Below are 19375 nucleotides of genomic sequence, written 5' to 3' on the forward strand. Positions count from 1 at the left end.
GATTTACAACTGAGAATAATCACTCAGGATTCTAGATGTGCTCTGCAGCTTTATCCACAACGAGCAGGCACAACTTGGAGGACTCCGTTTTCTCATTTGTAAAATGAAGATGACAACGACAAACATTACCACAGACTGAGCGCGTTACCCGGGGTGCGTGCTTTACTTGCATCACCTCGTCTAACTCCTGGGAAGTCACTCCTATTCTAATGCTGTTTATAGATGTTGAAACTGAGGCTTTAAAAAGGGAAATTGCGGGCTTCCCCGGTGGCGCAGTGGTTGGGGGTCTGCCTGCCGATGCAGGGGACGCGGGTTCCTGCCCCGGTCCGGGAGGATCCCACATGCTGCGGAGCGGCTGGGCGCGTGAGCCATGGCCGCTGAGCCTGCGCGTCCGGAGCCTGTGCTCCGCAACGGGAGAGGCCACAGCAGTGAGAGGCCCGCGTACTGCAAAAAAAAAAAAAAAAAAAAAAAGCCCGGGCTGAATCCCAGGTCTGCCACTCTCTGATCTGGGCACTTTCTCAAGCATTCTAAATCTCTCCTCCCACTTCTGTAAAACAGAGATTAGAACAGTGCCAGCTTTATAGAACTGCTGAGAGAATTAAATGAGATAACAGATCTAAGTGCCTCACAAATAGGAAGCCACAAAAAAAATCTTGCCTAGGATTATTATTTTAAAAGGAGAAAAGGAGTAACACTTAACCCCTACTGTGTAAAAGACCATCAGCAAAAATAAACAATAGCATTAAAAACTCCATAATATGCCCCATTTATGGAGGCTCTCTGCTTCCCTCAGGAAAAGTTGATGCTTCTCTCCGAGTGCTACTCATTCATGCCTCTCCAAAAATCTGTTTGTACCACACCGTTCTCCTTAGAAGTAGGGGCCCTCTCCTCTGTACAGCCCATCACCTAACCCAGTATCTGCATACAGCAGACACTCAGTAAGTGTTTGTTTCACGAACGGATGGATGTTGAACAAATATGATGACTATAGTTTGCAGGTATAAATCCAGAGTTACTAATTTTTTTAAACTCTCCGTGGACTTTATAAATATCCTTTAAGGTTGCAGGAAGTACTCTCTGTTTTTTTCTTTTCTTATTTAATTTCACCAAGATAAACCTTACATAGGAAACATTTACTTCTGAAGGCATTAGATATGTAGAACATTTAGTTTTATATAACTTTAGTTATCCTTTAATCTCCTCCCATTATGACCTCTCGGTAGGCCAAATGAATGAATCAACAAAGGGAAACACCATGACACAACCAATATTAATGCTGCCTTGCTAGAGACAGAAGTAAGTCATCTGGCTCCTGAACATCCCTAGAAATGAGAACACCATATCCACATCCAACTCACTCACTGATTGTTTACATTTCAACATTGAAAAACATCACATTCTTACATTTCATTGTTGAGAACACATTTCTGTTTCTAACACTTCTTAGATCAAATTCAACTATTGTAATTTCTGGAGACTCTAACAACACATGCTAGTCAAAACACAGGCTTTTGCTTACACGTTCATAAAATTGATTATTCGTGCCAAAAGAGCAACTTTCCTTGTTATCTAAGCAAAGAATGCATGTTTTGATTTATGTGGTTTCTCAGTAGATTAATCCAAGCAGAATTTTCTCGTTGTTTTCCTAAGCACAGCATTCTCAGTAAGGACAAAACTAAGCGCCAGTGAAATGAACCTTTTAAAGAACAGCCATGATGCAGCAGCTCTTCCACAAGCCTACCAAGGAAATGGAAAACAGGCTGTGACTGGTAAGGATTAATACCCCGCCAGATAAAGAGCTTTGAGTGCTGAAAAGAGAACAGCATATTCAGGGAGACTAAGAAAAGCCAGCTGAGAGGGCTGAAAAGAAGGGAATACAGGACACAGGCAGGAGCTGACACTAGTTCTCTGGATCACATCCCTGCCCCAGAGTTATATACAGATCTGCCGGTTATGTCTGATACGTGACAAGGAAATGAACACAATGAACACGACTTCTTTATCAATGCATGGCTTCTAAGCCATGAGGTATACTTCTTCCTCTCTCATTCCAGAAAACAATGAGTCATTCTCCACTATGGTTCCAATTATACTGATAGATTTTTTTTTTTTTGATCACATTTCTCCATAACATCTTTCATGATTCTCCCCATAATTTCTCCCTTCATTTAGCAAATACAACACTGCATCTTTGAAAAAAGACTCCAGAGAGAGTCACTGAAACTTTGTGAAATGGGTGTGGACCAGGTGAAGGACCCTCAGAGGTCCACAGCACACTTAGGGAAGGCAGTCTTAATGGATGGCTGGTGCCATCAGGCAAGGGACAGGACTGTCACCACAGACCTTGCTGTGACAGGCAAACCTCTCTGCTCAGACCTACAGCACTCCTAAAAAGATTATGGACATTGTTACAAGGTGGATTTCCTTCCCAGAAGACCAAAAAAAAAAATTCTTTGTAAATTTTTCATTGTACCCCCCCAAAACATAATGTCAGTATTCACCCATTTTTAAGATTTCTTTTTTTCCTTCATAATTTGAGCAAATTGCCTTTGGTTCAATGAACATCTTGGGGTTGTACAGTAGAGAGGTACATATGTCAAAGTTTCAATATTAGTTACTATTTTGTATCTTATATTTTAATAAAATTATGTACAGCTTTTATAGGTCCATTAGTTCCTGAGTTCTTTGAAGGCGGGATCTGTGACTAATTCAGGGAGCCGTGCCCTGAGAGTCAGTGAGAGGGGTGTGGTCAAGGGCACAGTTAGACTGGGCACCATTCCTGGCTCCCCCGTCACCAGCAGTCAAGTAGGCAAGCTAGAAAAACCTCTAGGATGCCGTGGTGGCTTCATCAAAAAAATGGAGGAAATAATAGTTCTGTATTATAGGGTCGCTTGAAGGTTATCCAATACATGTAAAACAATTTGTGCAAAGCTCAGAGAGAGTAAACAAATGCTCAATAAATCTTACTTAAAAAAAAACAACACTGCTCAACAATATTTACTAAATGAAAGAATTTACAGATATAGAATGGAAATTTAGCATACTAATGAGTTTTTGGACTTATATACAGTAGTCACTCCCTATCCGTGGTTTTGCTTTCTGTGGTTTCACTTGTCTAAGGTCAACCAAGGTACGAAAATATTAAACGAAAAATTCCAAAAATAAACAATTCATAGGTTTTAAACTGTTTGCCATTCTGAGTAGCGTGACGAAATCTCACGCTGTCCTACTCTGACCTGCCAGGGAGCAAATCACCCCCTAGTCCAGTGTATCCCGCCCGTTAGTCACTTAGTAGCCACCTAGGTTATCAGATCCACTGTCGAGGTATCACAGCGCTTGTGTTAAGTCACCCTTACTGTACTTAATAACAGCCCAAAGTGCAACAGTAGTGATGCTGGCAATCCAGGTACACCAAAGAGAAGCTGTGAAGTGCTTCCTTAGGTGAAAAAGTGACAGTTCTCGACTTCATGAAGAAAGAAAAAAATCATATGCTGAGGTTGCTAAACTCTACAGTAAGAACAAATCTTCTATCTGTGAAATTTTGAAGAAAGAAAAAAATTCGTGTTAGTACTGCTGTCACACCTCAAACTGCAAAAGTTAGTGTATAATAAGCATTGAGTTAAAATGGAAAAGGCATTAAATTTGTACAATGAGATATTTAGAGAGAGAGAGACCACATTCACATAACTTTTAATATAATATATTGTTATAATTGTTCTATTTTATTATTATTGTTGCCAATCTCTTACTCTGCCTAATTTATAAATTAAATTTTATCACAGGTATGTATGTATAGGAAAAAACATAGTACATATAGGGTTCGGTACTATCTGAGGTTTCAGGCATCCACTGGGGATCTTGGAACATATCTCCCACAGGGATAAGGGGGGTAAGGGAGATACTACTGTAATGCCTAAAAGTAATCCAGCTGCTTTCACTTGCCAATACTGAATCACTTCTAAGATGCAGTATTTTTATGTCCCTTTAATCATACAGCTTTTGGTTTGCAGTCATACAAGCCATGAAAAGGATTTTTAAATGGATATTTGCAAATGGAATCATTATTCTATCTATGCACAGACTTTTACTCTGGAACACACTGAACCCCATAAAAAAACTTGGCATGGGCTTCCCTGGTGGTGCAGTGGTTGAGAGTCCGCCTGCTGATGCAGGGGACACGGGTTCATATCCCGGTCCAGGAAGTTCCCACATGCCGCGGAGCGGCTGGGCCCATGAGCCATGGCCGCTGAGCCTGCGCGTCTGGAGCCTGTGTGTCCGGAGCCTGTGCTCCGCAACGGGAGAGGCCACAACAGTGAGAGGCCCGCGTACCGCAAAAAAACAAAAAACAAAACTTGTCAGGAGTGTTGCAAAAGGAAGATAAGCAGCATTTGAGGCTGCAGAGATTTAAGAAAGAGGAAATTATATAAAGCTAAAATAATCACACCAATTTAACAATTTCTATTAATTCTTAGAGGAAGAGGTAGTGAAATCTTCAGATTTTTTAAAGACCTAGATTCACAACCTGTATAACCTAGGTAAACAAGGAATCATTATTATTACTGGGCCATCCAATTAACATACAGTTAGAATACTTATACCGACAAATTATTATTCTAATATGTATGTGAATAAGGTGATGCCTCTGTCCTCTAAAAATCCCAGTTAAAGAAATTTCTTACTATTTCAGTAATATTTTAACGTGTCTACAAAGACCCCAAATTGCCTAAACAATACATCAAATTTCAAATGTACAAATTCGGTTTCTTTCTTTTAAGTTACTTAGATGTGAGAGAAAAATATTGAAAAACTTTATTTTTGACAATGTATTCTGATGTTTGTCTATTTATATTTGTGGCTTTTGTGATCTTTGCTGCTAATCTACAATAATCTCACCTCTCGTTATTCAAATTGTTGAGTCACCCAATCAGAATATTCTACCAAACAAATACTTTCAACAAGGCCTGCCCCCTTCTCATCATTAATAATCAACACAAAATGACTATCTCGGAAGTTCAGTATCTATTAAACTAATCAGGTTGCCAAGAAAAGCCAAGTACCTAGAGTGAATCTATTTTAAATCATGAACGCATTCTTTCCCAGGCAAATTTAACTACAGATACACTCTTCATTTTTACATGGTCCCCATGGTAACCACATTTCATATGGATCTGAATGCAGAATTAGTTAATATCTATTTAGTATACATGGAAATCATTATCTTCCACATACAAGGGACAGGCACCCTCTGACCACATAAGGAATCTCCACCTGAGTGGCAGCACCACATACCTGTGAGGGCCCAGGTGTCTTGCTCTCTTAAAGTGGCCAATCCCTTTACATCCTGGGGTTGAGCATCCACCGTGTTCCGAGGCTTCCATTAATTCTAAGGGGCCTATTAAAAAGCCAAAAACAAAGCAAAAACTTAAGGCTATGAGAGTCAAATGTCTTGGATCAGAATAGGGAAAAAAAAAATCCAATTTTTCAATCAACATGTATAAACAGAAAAAGAAGGTCCTACAAAATTAAAAATACATCTGAAGTCTCTACTTCTAAAGGTTTTCCGCTAGGACTTTGCTCACACTTCAACAGTGAAATGGTAACCTTTGATCCAACCCTCTTTCAAAATGTCACAAATTCCAGAGATACCGAAATCTAAAATAATGATATGATTCTGAACATTTTGATCAAGTAAATAACATAATTAATATATGAGTACCTGCACACTGTGAAAACTTCAGAGAATACACCAGAATACAGAAGAACAGTTACAGATGCCCTCAAGCAACTCTCCTCACCTTTCATTCCTTTTCCTGACTAACCATGTTAATGTGTAACCTTCCTAGATGTTCCAAGCATTCCCACATGTATCTATATTTGTATATATACATGTATCAAGTTTTTGGTTTTGTTTTATTTTGCCACATAAAAGGCACAACATAGATATGTACGATTCTGAAACATTCTTCTTTGGTCTTTAACTTCATGTCTTATAAATCTTTCCATCTCAACAGTAATATTTTTATGACTGTTGCATTGTAGCTGTAGCATGAGTGCACCATAATTTATTTAACCAATATTTGTTTCCAAGGTTTATTATTTTAAACATACTGTAACCGATACCATGTCTGTGTATTCTGGTGCCCTTATGTAGCTTCTATGTGGCATCCAGAAGTGAAGCCACCAGGTGGGGAAGGCATGTGAAATTTTTAAGAAACCCGACAAGAATGTATTTGCTACATTTTTCTTTCTACAATGTATTTATTTTCCTCCAAAACTGAGATCTGGTATGTCAAGTTCTCAGTGTACCTTTTTTAAAAAATTGAAGTTAACTGAAATTTTTATTGAGGTGACTGTAGCTTCGCATGCAGTTGTAAGTAATAATACACAGGGAGTCCCTTGTACACTTTGCCCAGTTTTTCCCAATGGTACTATTCTGCAAAACTACAAGATAAAATCACTATTAGGATATTGACATTGATACATTAAATTTTGATAGTCTGACAAATTGTCTTCCAAAATTTAGTACTAGTTTTAAAGGATGATGATACTGTTAAAGTCTAGAAACACTCTACTTTTTCAAATATTAAATTTTTTCTTTTATGTATTTTTGACTATCAGGTAACTAAAAATGCAGTAAGAGGCAAAAGGATTAACCAAAGAAGAAATGTACACTAGAGAAGTGTTGGGTTGGCCAAAAGGTTTGTTTGGTTTTTCCCATAAGATGGCTCTAGTAGTACTTAGTTGTCTTTAACTTATTTCAAAACAATTTTGCTAGATTTTATGTGACAGCTGTCATATTAGCATGCATTTAAAAAAAGACATCAGAATTGGTGAATTTTCGTGTAGCCATTTTAATACTGAAGATGGAAGACAAAAAGCAACATTTTTGGCATATTATGCTTTATTATTTCAAGAAAGGTCAAGCGCAGCCAAAATGCAAAAAAAGATTTGTGTAGTGTATGGAGAAAGTGCTGTGACTGATCGAACGTGTCAAAAATGGTTTGTGAAGTTTCGGGCTGGAGATTTCTCACTGGACGATGCTCCATGAGACCAGCTGAAGCTGACAGCGATCAAATCGAGACATTAATTGAGAACAATCAACATTATACCAGGTGGGAGATAGCTGACATACCCAAAATATCAAATCAAGCATTGAAAATCATTTGCACCAGCCTGGTTATGTTTATCGCTTTGATGTTTGATAAGTTAAGCGAAAAAAACTTTCTTGACCATATTTCTGCATGTGATTCTCTTCTTAAACGTAATGAAAACATTCCGTTTTTAAAACAAACTGTGATAGGCAATGAAAAGTGGATACTGTACAATAATGTGGAACAGAAGAGATCGCGGGGCAAGTGAAATGAACCACCACCAACCACACCAAGGGCCAGTCTTCATCCAAAGAAGGTGATGTATATATGGTGGGACTGGAAGAGAGTCGTCTATTATGAGCTCCTTCTGGAAAACCAAATGATTAATTTCAACAAGTACTGCCCGCAATTAGACCAACTGAAAGCAGCACTCGATGAAAAGCGTCCAGAATTAGTCAACAGAAAACACATAATCTTCCATCAGGATAACGCAAGACCGCATGTTTCCTTGATGACCAGGCAAAAACTGTTACATCTTGGCTGGGAAGTTCTGATTCAACTGCTGTATTCACCAGACATTGCACCTTCGGATTTCCATTTTTTAGGTCTTTACAAAATTCTCTTAATGGAAAAAATTTCAATTCACTGGAAGACTGTAAAAGGCACCTGGAACAGTTCTTTGCTCAAAAAGATAATTAAGTTTTGGGAAGACTGAATTACGAAGTTGCCTGAAAAATGGCAGAAGGTCGTGGAAAAAAAGGGTGAATACATTGTCAATAAAGTTCTTGGTGAAAATGAAAAATGTGTCTTTTATTTTTACTTAAAAACTGAAGGCACTTTTTGGCCAACCCAATAGAAGGAGAAGGTAGAGGAAAAGAAAATATTAAGCACACTACACAAGAAAATGGAAACATTTCTTTAGGTTATCACTGTGTCTCTTACTCAAAGGAGGCTGAAGAGGATGCCCAGTTTTTGAACACCAACCGACGGGGTGAATATCAGGAGAATCTGCATCTATCCAGTAATCATAGCAACTATTCCAGCCATCAAAGTGAACCTGGATAACAAAAAGAAATTAATAGTATAATTTAGGTCACGAGAATTCCTACAGTAGAAGTTTTGCCCACCATAACCATCTTCATTCTCTTCTAACTTATTTAGTACATTTAATATCCAGATAAATTATTCAAATTACTTCATCCTAGTATGAGAAAAGAGGTACTGTTGGGGCTTCCCTTGTGGCGCAGCGGTTGAGAGTCCGCCTGCCGATGCAGGGGACACGGGTTCGTGCCCCGGTCCGGGAGGATCCCACATGCCGCGGAGTGGCTGGGCCCGTGAGCCATGGCCGCTGAGCCTGTGCACCCGGAGCCTGTGCTCCGCAATGCGAGAGGCCACAGCAGTGAGAGGCCCATGTACCGCAAAAAAAAAAAAAATAAGGTACTGTTGAACTACATTATCTAACCATAATTAAATGTCTTGCCAAGGGCACTTTTTGGGTAATACATCTACAGACATATTACATGTATCTCCCACTACTATAAGCAGTTTGAGTACCTAACATCTTCATATGAGCAACACTAAACACCCAATAAATATTACTGAGTAATGAATAAATCAGGGAAGGGAGGGAGGAGGAGGGACAGTAGAGAAGCAGGACCTTTCATATAAATGTCAAGTCTCCTAGAATTATGCTAAAGAAGACTTAAAAAAATTCAGCAGATGGACACCCAATTTACAAAATATGCCTCCATCAAATGCATTTTAAAATATTTTTTCTCATAAATAACTACAATATCTCTCAAAGAGATTTTACAGAGTGGTCAGCGCTACCAACTTTATTGGCCACCATGTAAAAGGGCAGTTAGTCTTTCAGGCATGGTTACTAAGGATCAGCTACATATCTTTCAAGTATCACATAGTTTTTATCTTTTAGAAGGAAAGGATATACTAAAATGTTATATATATTTTATTCTAGATCAAGTTTGCCAGCTAGATTTCCTTCTTAAAGTCTATGAATCTCTTACTACTAAAAATACAATAGATGCCAGATGGATAAAAAAATCCAAACACTGAAAACTGAACAATAAAAGTTCTAGAAGAAAGCATACATTAATATATTTATCTCAGAGGGCAGTAGCCTTTGTAAGGAAGACACCAAACTCAAAAGCCATAAAAGAAAAGATGCATCAATTCGAGTACATCAAAATTTAAATATTCACAATGGCAAATATTACTGCTGGCAAGATGGAAAACCCAAAAGAAACCTGAAAAACACATCTGTTAACATGTGACAATGTACTTCGTTCCTTAATTTGTAAAAACACCATATATCAGTATAAAAAGATGAAAAATCCAACAGAAAAGATGGAAAAGATACAAATGGCTCATAAACAAGAAAATAAATTGTTAGTAAACACGTGAAAAGACAATCAATATCACTTATAACTAAAAAACTACAAATTAAAATCACAGGATGAAATTCTTCTTTCAATATGCCAAAATATTCCATTTTGGTGACTTCTAGAGCTGATAAGTATGAGAATAAATGGACGTTCTCATAGACCATTGACAGGAGTCTTGACTGGTGAGATATTTCTGGAGAGTTATTTGGCAATAATGGATCAACACTTAAAATATATCATCTTTGACTTGATAATCTAAATAACTCAACTCGTTGTAGTAGAAAGCAACCAGAGTGTCTACCATCAGGAGATTGGTTAAATAAATTATGGTATATTTATATGATGGAATAGTACAGAGTTATTAAGGTATGTATATATGGGTTCAATATAATGTCCATTGCAATGACTTCACTTTCTCAAGCTTAGAAATTAATCCTAGAATTAAATCCCACAGAATTCCACACCTTCAGGAAATCATGGATAATATTTTAAAGAGGAGAAAGGATCACAGAGCTAGTTAGGAGGAGTAAGAGGCTAAAATTCATGGATCCAAAATAAACTGGTTCATCACTCACATACATTGCATATAAAAGCAGCACTTAAAGAAGGTTGTTTAACTTGAAACAACCCTTTCCTTTCCTCTGATCAAAAATAATGTTCAAATAACACAGAATGATATTCATGGTAATTTTCTAAAGTTTATGCTATCAATGCCACCAATAAATGAGCAGTCATAATTCACAGCATTATAGTTAAGTTTTAAGCATTCTAATTCTCAACTGATCATCAAGTGATAATGCTCTATTTTACTTGATACACGAAACTCTTATGTTTTCTCATCTTGCTGTTCCTGAATTTCACTTCTTCTATACTGGAATCAATGTCCCCATATCTCATGTTCCATTTGTTAAATTTTACAAAATTTAGCTATCTTCCTATAGCAAACAAACTCAATCCTAACAAGTAAGTGGTTCTCCAACCTGGATATACACTAGAATTACTCCTGATTATTGAAAAGAAGAAGGAAAAAAAAAATACAAAAATGGCTGAGCCCACCAAGGAGGTTCTGAACTTATAGCTTGGGTTCTGTGCACCTATATGTTTACTTAACTTCTCAGTAACTCTGCTGTGCACTCAGAATTGAGTCCCACTGACACTAAACAGGACACTACTGTACAGCAATACAGACTCCAAAAATCTTAATATCATCATAAATAATAGGGTTCTTTTAAAAATCTCCTCCCATATACCTTCAAGAATATGTTGGAGCTACTATATCTGGTGATACCATTAACCCCTTCCTACTTTTCATTAAAACTGACCTCTCAGTTTGGCAATGAAAAGTCATCTATCTTAGATGACAGATATACCTTAGTTACTGTAAATAAGTCTAACATCTCCTACAAACTAGGTTGGCCGGCAATCGGGAGAATCCTAGTACTTTAAGGTTAAATTTCAGAGTTAATATTTAATTTAGATATTATGAACAGAGGTAACAATACAATTCCCTAAGTAGCAAATGCACTTAAAAACTGCTACCTAATCATTTATATGTGGAATCTAAAAAATAATACAAATGAATATGTATGCAAAACAGAAAGAGACCCACAGATATAGAAAACAAACTAGTGGTTACCAGAGGGGAGAGAGAAGGAGGAAAGAACAAATTAGGGGTATGGGATTAACAGATGCAAACTACTATGTATAAAATAGACAAGCAACAAGGATATATTGTACAGCACAGGGAATTATAGCCATTACTTATAATAACTTTTAATGGAGTATAATCTGCAAAAATACTGAATCACTACACTGTACACCTGAAACTAATAAAATATTGTAAGTTGAGTATACTTCAATTAAAAAACTGCTAACTGAAATTATATGAACATTAATAATATATACAAAATTAATATTAACCCTAATTAATATTCTTACTCTGGAATCCCAGATGAAATAAATTTATTAAAGTTTATATAATTTCATTTCATCTTTACTACTTCAGTCCCCGGCACATTAAGAGGCTGTAAACAAACAAAAAATCAGACACTCTAGTAATGGTAACTGATAGCTTTTCTCTTGCTGGGTCCTATTTTGAAATGAAATCAAATGCCTGACAAAGAGCAAGAGAGGAAGATACATAAACATACAAAATGAAATATTTAAACATTGTACAGAACATAAAAAGACATCCAAAAATATTTATAATAGAAATGTCCCAGTATAAAAGCAGTTAAACATAAAAGCGACAAGGCTGAATTTCATTAAAATTCTAAAGAAAATAGACTATTATGTATCAAAGCATAGTACAGATGATTTAACTTACACATATTTAAAATTATAGTTTAGAAAACTGAATACATTTTTTAACCTAGGAGTGTAATTTGGACGCTTTATTGTTATTGAAAATTTCAAGATTAAGACAGATAATATTTTTAGAAAGCACACTATTTCTTTTTTAAAAAAATGATTTGGTTCTATTTTCTGTTCAGGTGAAAGGCAACTCAGTAAAACACATTTTAGACCCAGGTGCTTATTTCTGCTCTCTTCTGAAATGAAAGTTATGTTTGAAAAGGTACAAACCCAGAAGGACAAAGGACAAATGGAGAAGGAAAGTAGCTGATAGGTGAGAAGCGGCAATGATGTATGTGGAGGGCAGAAGCAGATGAGTGAGTGCTGACCCACTGGTAGAGAGTGGGTGGGTTGCAACCCAGATGCCTAGAGAGGGAATGCAGGCCCAGAGTGAACTGGCTCACAGTGCAGAACCCAGAAGGACTCAATGTGGAGGCAGCAGGTATGTGAGGAGGTCTGGAAAATGACAGGATTGGCTCAAACTCTGAATATGGAGTGGTTAGACCTCTAGGTCTGATCCTCTATGCCACCCACCAAAGTAACTGCCCCTTCAGCAACCCTGCAAGAGTAGAGGTTTACTTTCTAGAGACACAAGCATGGAGGTTTTAAACTCCAGGACAATGGTGACAGGCAGGACAGAAAGCACACGGACTGAGTGAGAGCCTGTATCCTCCAACCCCATCCTTCTCCCTGCCTCACACAGTGGCCACCAAGTTTGCCCCTCCCTAGGGAGAAGACTAGAAGAAACGGAAAGGCTCTAGACCAAGAATCCAGACGCTGAAGAATGGGGACTTCCCTATAAAAAAAGCTGGCTCTCTGCTCTCTTTTCCCACATGAAGCCCAACAGCCAATAAAGCCCACCTTATTGACTAAAAACAACTAATGTTAAGTGCCTTTTCTTACTGTGAACAGCCAACCAAGGGCTCGACATTTGAAGAGAGGCTCTAATGTGAAAGCAGAAGCCAAACTAACTCAAAGAGGAATTTAGAGAAAATAAAAGGAAACAGAAGGAAAACTATCACTGGTGTCCTCAGATAAGAAACAATATTGCTTCAGGAAATAAAAAGAGGATGCCATTTTGAAAGGGGGGAAGGGAGAAGACTAGAAAATAAGAAAAAACTCTTGAAAATTAAAAAAAACATAGTTGTAATTAAAAATACAACACAGGATTTTAAAAACAGAGTGGATATCTCTAAGCAAGTAGAAAAAAAAAATCAGAGAAGCATAAGAAAGAAAATATAAGAAAAATAGGGGGTCCATCCCAGAGGTTTAATACCAGAGTGTAGCAGGACTTGCAAAAGAGAACAGTGAGAGAGAAGGAAGTCATCAAAGCAATAATGTAAGAACATTTCTAAAAACCAAAGGATATGAAAATCCACAATGAAAGGGTATTAGTGCCCTGCATGATAAATGAAAAAAGGCCCTCACACCAAGGCACGTCACCACAAAACATCAGAGTATCAGGGACAAAGATGAGAGTTTCCAGAGAGAAAAGGTACATCACCTAGAGAGAAGGAACCCAGTGGCCTTGGATGTCTCAAAAACTAACACTTGGGCTTCCCTGGTGGCGCAGTGGTTGAGAGCCCGTCTGCCGATGCAGGGGACACGGGTTCGTGCCCCGGTCCGGGAAGATCCCACATGCCGCGGAGCGGCTGGGCCCGTGAGCCATGGCCGCTGAGCCTGCGCGTCCGGAGCCTGTGCTCCGCAACGGGAGAGGCCACAGCAGTGAGAGGCCCGCGCACCGCAAAAAAACAAAAACAAAAACAAAACTAACACTTGACGTGGGAAGACAGCAGAACAATGCTTGTAGTTTCTGAGGGGAGATGATTCTCTACCCCATCACAGTATGAATCAAGTGAAAGGCTAGTATATTGACATTTTCAGATACGCAAAGAGTCGAAAAATATGCCTTTCATACACCCTTCCTCAGAAAGATGTGTTTCAGCAAGGTGAGAGAGTATACAAAGAAGTATAAAGCATGAGACTCAGGAAAAATGAATATACAATATAGTGTGTTGGCAAAGAGGAGTCTCAGGATGAAAGCTGTGTGTGAGGCTGAGAGGGTAACCACGCTGATCAGAATAGGTGGCTGTTAAGCTGTGGGAAGAAGGGTTCAGGAAAAAAAGAAAGATATAGATGCAAGATTCAAAAATACACTTGAGCTTTTTGACCAAAAGACTTGTCAGATTTATTGGAGCATTTGTTAAAATCTAGTAAGAACACAGACAATTTAAAATCAAAATAGAAATTAATTACTGACTCTAGGAAAAACAAAGTATCATAAGAAAAAGACTCCTTTGCTCAGCAGTGGACAAGATTTGTTTACAACAGTAAACATGGAAGAGTGAAAAAAAAAGAACAAACACTGTGAAATAATTACTGAAAGGATAAGCGGAAGGGAAGGATGACAAGATCTAAATCCTGAACTACCAAAACAGGAAGGAAATAAATATATTTAAAATTGATGGATTCAGAAATAGCAGAATGCAGCTACTATTTCTTTAAACTGCCGATCAAATGTCATAAGCAACAGCCAAAAGAGGTGAAAGTTCCTGCCTCTGGGGAACCAGAGGTGGGGATGGAGACGGCAGAACAATCTTACGGTCCTGTCACGAAAACATAAAAGACAAGAGCAAAAATATTCTTGTCATTTTTCTTCAACAGCAAAATATACCAGGTTTAAAAAAATTTAACTGTAATAACTCAGTGTGAAATATTATGTATTACATAACTTAAAAAGTTGATTTTATTTAACTTAAGAGTTGATTTTTATCCTTGAGAAACTTAAAATATTACACTACACTAATGACTTCGTCTCTATTTTCCGCTTTCTTGTCCTTCCTGAAAAAGAAAAAATAAGCATTCTTGCTGTATCATCTCCCATATTATTAGAAAAACTTCTACTGTTGAAAGCGTCCTGTATTTTCACAAGTCTCTGATGAATCCTCAAATTGAGTTACCTGTCACCTGTTCATTAACCTTTTGTGGACTTCATAAAAAAACAGATATTTGTCCACTGGTTTATGTTTAGCTATGAAATTCATTCCAGTATTCTAAAAGATGATTGTCAACTATATACCTCACTAGCCAGTTCTTTTTTGTGTATTACAGATTGACCCAGATGTTGTACTGGAAAGAGAATTCAGCCAGAAGCAAAAAGAGCTGGATTTCTAGTCTAAACTTTTCTCATTAACTAACTAACCATCCACTTTAGAGTATTTGACCCCTCTGGACCAAAATCACAAAAGTAACCTGAAACCTGATAATTAAAATGAAAAACCTAATCACGTATAATCTTAACAGAAAATCACTGTCATTATTTTGCTTTGTTTATTTCCATAACTGCTTATGTGTGTGTGTGTGTGTGTGTGTGTGTATATATATATACACACACACACACATATATATACACATACATACATATATATATATATATACACACATACATATATATATTCTTTTAAAAGACAATACCAGACATTATATATAGTATTAAACCCAAATTTCTCACTTGCCAAAATTAAATATTTTTCTAAAATATGAAACAGCATGTAGACGTATAGTCATTTATTTTTACCCATCTCCCACTCTGCTTATTCTCAATGCTAAATACCATAAACCACTGGCTCTGTTATATCCTCCTTGCAGCTTTTATCTTTGCATATTCCTTTTGGTTATTCCTTTAACATAAATTCCTAGGACTGAAATTCCTGACTTAAAGGATAAACAACATTCTAAGACTTTTGATGCCTATCACCAAACTGCTCTCCAGAAAGGCTGAGACACTTTATACTTTCACCAGCTGTATATGGGAATAAACTTTCTGCACCCAAGCCAAAACACTTTTTTGTTTTCAATTCTGACCAATTTGATTTATAAAAATAATGTATTACTTAATTCTACATTTCTAAGGAAAACTAACAAGAAAACACACTTGAAAAAGATTAACACAGGTCTTCCATTACTTATAAAATTTTCTAAAATGTTATATGATTACACAATCTTAAAAACAGTGAATTAAATGCTAAAAGTTCTATTTTATGGAAATACTACATTTGTACAGGTTTTTCATGTTATTTTATAGTTTATTTTCCTATATATTATCTCATTAGAGATTCATGAAGATCTGATTTATTATTATTTAAAGAACATGAACTTAGACTCCTATAGCTTCAGACCGTGACTTAGTTCTGCCACTGCCCATAATTAATAAGTAATTTATTCTGCGCCTCAGCCTCATTGATAAAGTAATGACAATAACATAAATCTCCCACACTGCTATCACCACAAATATCAGATAATGGAAGAATATTCCTACCCTGTAAAACTCCATGTAAATCTAATGTCTTGCTGCTCTCATAACTAGTATTATTCTTAACAGAAATTCTAAATGATCCTGTGAGGTAAGTAGAAGGCACATCATTCTGGTTTGAGTGAAGTTAACGCTGAAGCCAGAAACAGAGACGAGAGCCTGAAGCTCCTCACCGGGAACTGCTACTACACTTCACTTTACCACATTTGGACATGGACTGAACCCATCTTCTTACACGTTTGTTTACTTTATGAGAGGTACTTGACTTTTATTAATCCAACTCTAATAAACTCTGACTTTATTTATAAAAATATTTCTCTTAACTTGTCCTATATTAAGAAACAGGATATTCTGAAAAGTCGACATGCACTATACCCCATAAGAAAACACTGACCTTAAATATTTTTTAAAAAGAACACACTACTGGAAAATGAAGTATTATATCTTCTCCTGAATAGATGACCTTAATATGATGTATCTACTTTTTTCCTCCAAATATATACTTAAAATATTAAAAGCCAGTCATAATTAAAGAGAATACTTATGTAAAGTGAAAAAGTGGAAAAATACTGACTCACAAGGATGTGCGCAGCCACTTAATTTGCATATTTCTATGGCTTTACTATTTTGATTCTCGGACTTCACAAATTAAATATCTGCTAAAGTTTTCGTCTAAGATGTCTTGTAAAAAAAGACCAAACAAAACCACAACAGAACACTTACTTTTATTCGGTGATCATCCATGTCTGCAACCGTTGCTACTCTAATAAACATGGGATTTCTTTTGTCTATGACCTCAAGCTTCATTTTTTTCTGGAATCCATGTGGAGGTTTCTGCCATAACAGAAAATTTTTTACAGTGAGATTCAGAGGAAGGGAAGGTGAGCTCTATGTCACAAAGACAGAATTTAAGAAAAAAAAAAGATGAGTTATTAAGGAAACTAGCTTTTCAAACTCAAGTTCCTAGAATGGCTTTGGACCTCACTCTCCCTATTGAAAAAATAATCCCAAATCACATGGCCAAGCCCACAGAAACAGCCTGGGCAACTAACTAGTCACAGGAGCAAACAGAAAGCCAAAGATCCTAAGATGAAATTCAAAATACTATGGTTTTTTTGATTAGCCATAGGGATGACAAGTTTCTTCTCATTGGTTGGAGGTGTCTTGGCAAAAATCAACAAACATGAAAATTATTTTTAAAAAAGAGGGAAGAAGCTTCAAGTGGCAAAGATGAGACACAGAGATTAGAGGTGGTAGTGGGACCAAAAAGCAACAGATGTCTTTTTAAGAAGAGAATTAGCAATCAAGACATGCAAGATGGAATTGCTCTACCAAGAACAAGAATGAGAATGAGGACCTACAGCTACCCACACCTCAATACTCAGCAAAAACCCATCAGCCTCTGAAAAATGTACGGCCAGAAGGCAAGGTGATTGCTAATGGGTGTAATAAAAGTGTTACTGTGACAATCAAGTGTGAAAATTATGTAAAGGATGCAGAACAATTAATGCAAGGTACCTAAAGACCAAACGAGAGAAATCTTAATTTTCCCTCTGATATCACTGTGACACTAGATATGCAGACTGAGCTTGATGTAATTTTATCCAGTTCAAAGCAAAGTGCAAAGCAGCTCTTCTTTGTACGAGGCTATGTTAAAGTTAGAGAGTCAGGTAAAATCCATAAATATGACATGACTCTAAACATTACTCATTTATAAATCCTGAATTTACTCTCAGATGGAATCATACATATTCTTTGATATGTAATATAGTTTTTCTCTCAAAAATTTTGATGTTCTTTTCTTATGTATTTGGGTCCATGCCTACTAATTAATTCTATCATTAAACATCCTAGAAATTTATGCACAAAAGGATCCATTAAATTAAAATGTTGTTTATGATAGACTGTTCACATTTTTTTTTAAATAAAGTATTTAAAATATCTTTCTTTTCCTTTAAATTCATGGGAAAATACAAATTATAAAGATATATGAGATTTAAAAATTTTTTAAATACATTTCATTTCTTATTCCTCCCTTGCACACAACTGAGGTTAACTCTGAATCTTAATATGCAAGAAGCAATGACCCTGAGTTAGAATCTAAGATACTATTATAAAAACAGATGACCTTGCATTTTGGTAGTCAAACATGCTGATTTATAGCAATAAAAGAAAAAAAAACAACCCAGCATCTCAGCTTGCCATAAACAAACCCAAAGGAATGATCAAATATAATTTTCATTATAAAGCAATATCTCGTCCTGTTTGGTCTTTCAGAATATCTAGCTGGAAAAACAGAAGTGTGCTGTACAACCAACTCACTGCAAACCAATTCAAATATAAGTATTTTCCAAGGAGACTTTAAAGTCCAAAATGGAAGTATTTTTTAGATGCCAAAAACGAAACCCCCAGTAACAATTTTGCCTTTCAAAATTGTAAAAATTCAGAAACAACTTCTTTGGTCTTCTGTTTCTCTCCTATTCCTATTCACCAATACTCTTTCTGTTCTTAAATTTCAATGACTGAACACTATCATCAACACAAATTAATCAAATATTGTAAAATATAATATCTCACCACTTTGAAAGCTCTTGCAGGAGCAGGTAAAGAATTGGTTTCTTCTAAGTATTTATCCCAAGAAAAATGTTTCACATTTGGATAACCTACGAATAAAAACAGTAAATCCTGTCAGGTTTAACCAAGATGATAGTGAGAACCACAAACTGACCTATAAAATTATGAGATATTGTTATCATTATAATGAAGAAAATTATGTTTATATTACACAAAATAACTTTAAACTGGTTACACATTCAGAGCTACTTGTAATAATGAAATCATTTTCATCTAGATCATGATTTCTTTATTAACTTTTAAATGAAAATTTAATATATACAATTTTCATTCTCAGGTAAGGATAGTCTTACAACACAAAATACACACAAACATAACTACCCTTTAAAATCTAGCAATTTTACTTCTAATAATCTAGGAAAAATTTCATATGTGTATACAAAGAAAATGCATCATTGTTTGTAAATGTGAAAATGTAAAAACCAGTTAAATGACCATCAATATAGAAATGTGCAAAATATATATATATATATACAGTAAGTGTAAAATAGAAAGCATTTATTAAAAAGAATGAGGCAGGTTTATATATATCAATATGTGAAATATTCCAGATAGTCATATTGTTAGGCCAAACAAATAAGTTA

At 36.2% G+C, this 19375-nt stretch overlaps 1 protein-coding gene across 6 annotated transcripts in view; it reads right to left on the bottom strand.

Moving 5' to 3' along the window:
• The window catches only part of L3MBTL3 (L3MBTL histone methyl-lysine binding protein 3), a 116580-nt gene that overhangs the window by 33798 nt on the left and 63407 nt on the right, over positions 1 to 19375 (bottom strand). For all 6 annotated transcript variants that reach the window (XM_024759091.1, XM_024759088.1, XM_024759090.1 and 3 more), the window contains 4 exons: positions 18735 to 18820; positions 16881 to 16991; positions 8034 to 8148; positions 5290 to 5392 (listed from right to left, as the gene is read on the bottom strand). In XM_024759091.1, coding sequence (XP_024614859.1) covers positions 5290 to 5392; positions 8034 to 8148; positions 16881 to 16991; positions 18735 to 18820 — 415 coding nt within the window. The remainder of the gene's footprint in view (positions 1 to 5289; positions 5393 to 8033; positions 8149 to 16880; positions 16992 to 18734; positions 18821 to 19375) is intronic.

Source organism: Neophocaena asiaeorientalis, unplaced genomic scaffold, assembly GCF_003031525.2.
Source record: "Neophocaena asiaeorientalis asiaeorientalis breed wild unplaced genomic scaffold, Neophocaena_asiaeorientalis_V1.1 scaffold5, whole genome shotgun sequence".
Classification (NCBI taxonomy): domain Eukaryota; kingdom Metazoa; phylum Chordata; class Mammalia; order Artiodactyla; family Phocoenidae; genus Neophocaena; species Neophocaena asiaeorientalis.